The 2,355-nt window shown below is 40.4% G+C and overlaps 1 protein-coding gene across 1 annotated transcript in view; it reads right to left on the bottom strand.

Moving 5' to 3' along the window:
- The window catches only part of LOC106516511 (synaptogyrin-3), a 16,169-nt gene extending 14,416 nt beyond the window's left edge, over positions 1–1,753 (bottom strand). The window contains exon 1 of the mRNA XM_014006912.1: positions 1,576–1,753. Within this exon, the coding sequence (XP_013862366.1) occupies positions 1,576–1,677 (102 nt within the window). The 5' untranslated portion in view covers positions 1,678–1,753. The remainder of the gene's footprint in view (positions 1–1,575) is intronic.
- Between the last annotated feature and the right edge of the window lie 602 nt (positions 1,754–2,355).

Raw genomic sequence — 2,355 nt, 5'->3', positions numbered from 1 at the left:
ACCGACATCTGGTGAAAATTTCATGTCATTAGCGCCTCTAGTAATATATTTACTGAGAAAAATGGTGACATGTTCAATACTTATTTTACCTGCTGTAATTTATTGTCATTTCGACCCATAAACGCCATCGGAATATATATTTTTATTAAGTTTATTATGTTTGTTTTATTAGTTCATTGTTCTCCGTGCATTTTTAAAAACAAAAATCAAATTAACGTTTTAGTAAAAAATTTTGAGGGCCCCAAGATACCTCTCGCGGACCCCTGGAGGTCCAGGGACCCCAGTTTGAGAACCTCTGGTTTAGATCAGTGGTTCCCAAAATATGGGATCGAGACCCCATAGGTCACAAAACACCTGAGGGTGCTGAGACAATTGACAGAAATTCTTTTTTAAAACATATAATTAATGTTAAAAAAGATTACATTGATAGTCATAAAGGGAGGGAAAAATACATCAGTTTAATCTATTTGTGTTGTAATTACCCCTTTAGTTCATTTGTTGCCAGTGTTTACTTAGTTCGGTCTTTGTTATGTTATTTTGTAGGGTTCAGAAGCTAACAGTTTAGAGCTTTATTTCATATCTAAAAACAACTCATTTAGGGACATTTAGTTGGTCAGAAACCATTTTTGATGTCTGGTATGCAGCTTAATGTTAAAGCCAACCCAGCATGTAATCAGGTGATCCACTCACTTTATCCTTAAGTCATTTTAGGTCACTTTAATATTGTGTAAGAGTGATTCTGCTATTCTATCCTAAACTCCTCCAGCAACATCTCTATGTTGGGTTCTTTTATGATGGCATTTTTCTATGAGTTACAGATTATATTACCATATTTTTATTAATATACAATTTATTATTATATGTTGTCATAAATTTCCACTCTGAAGGAGATAATCTATGTAATTATAATACAAACAGATAAGCCTATACTATGAAATGAATATTAGTGGTTTCAGAAAGTCCTGCTCTGTTAAAGCAGAGCTTCTCCGTGGAGCCGGACGTCAGAACACGACGTCTGTCGGCGCGTGGCCCTGCGTGCGTAATGATGCACGCGGACCAATCACAGGTGAGATGACGAGCGGCCACCGTGTAGGGTAAATCAGTAAAACCGTTAGCTATAAAAACGGGCTCGGGAATGTAAAAACGAAGGAGAAATATAAAGAAAATGATAATAACATACAGAAATAATAACAGCTGCAGGGCTATGAAAATGGTAAATAGCCTAATTAGCCTGCAGGTGCGTTTGTGAGAACCGAGTCCGGTCTGCTGTGTGTCTTCTGCTGGGTTTAATAAGGTGATATGTAACCTGAAAAAAAGGCTAATAGCTAATGAGTGAAAGGTTCCGGTTCTGTCCTGGAAAACATCTGGATAGTGGAAGCAATTCGGTGGTGGAAAAACCAGCAGAAGGCCTGGTAACACCCAGCTGGACCTTCATCCGATTTAAACAAAATTAATACACTTCGAAAATCAATCAATAAATACAGATAATATAATGTATCTGTGTTTAAAGGGATAACAGGTCACGGGTTTTGGGGCGCGCGCAAACACAGGCAGAAATAAAAGCGTGTCTCTCACCCAGGACAGCACTCTCAGGATGGTCTGCGGCTGTTTGGCGAACGTAATCGGGTCCACAGTGGACCCGGTTCGGCCGGCTCCGAAAGAACCCACTCCGTCCATGTTCCGTGTCTATATATATGCTCCCCTCTTCGCTGCTCCACGCTCCCGGCTCCCCGCGTCAGGAAGGATGGATGCGCTGCTGCTGCTGCTCGCCGCTGTAGGGACGGGTCCTGCGCACTCCCGGGGCCGCGCGGACGAGCAGCACCTACAAACTGCTGGGTGCACAATTTAATGCTGAACGTGAGCGAAGTTATAAGGAAATTTTATGAAGTTTATGAAATAAAAAAGAGTAAAGAAACATTCTGAACTCGCAACTAGAGAAACTGCACTTACGCTCACGACCGCGTAATAATTATTACCCAAACTTAAAAGTACCTAATCAGTTTGAACATGGATTCTACTCAAAGCAGTGAGAAGAGATCTTCACTGTCCACTGTTGTCCACCAGAGGACTCAAAGAGAAGCTCACCCATCCTTCAAAAACAGACACTTCCTCATATCCTCAAGCAGACATGAAAGATTTCAAGTTACCCTTATTTGTAGAAAAACAATATATTATGTTACCAAAATATTGATTAAAAAAACACAATTTATTTGCAGAAACTAATTACTGTAATATACTAATCAAGGTTCATCAGAGGGACCTGCAGTTCTTATGGATGGATGGATGGATGGATGGATGGATGGATGGATGGATGGATGGATGGATGGATGGATGGATGGATGGATGGATGGATGG

The sequence above is a fragment of the Austrofundulus limnaeus genome, unplaced genomic scaffold (genome assembly GCF_001266775.1).
Source record: "Austrofundulus limnaeus strain Quisiro unplaced genomic scaffold, Austrofundulus_limnaeus-1.0 Scaffold38, whole genome shotgun sequence".
Lineage (NCBI taxonomy): Eukaryota > Metazoa > Chordata > Actinopteri > Cyprinodontiformes > Rivulidae > Austrofundulus > Austrofundulus limnaeus.
The sequence above is the reverse complement of the archived record's forward strand: the minus strand, read 5'-3'. Positions and strand labels throughout refer to the sequence as shown.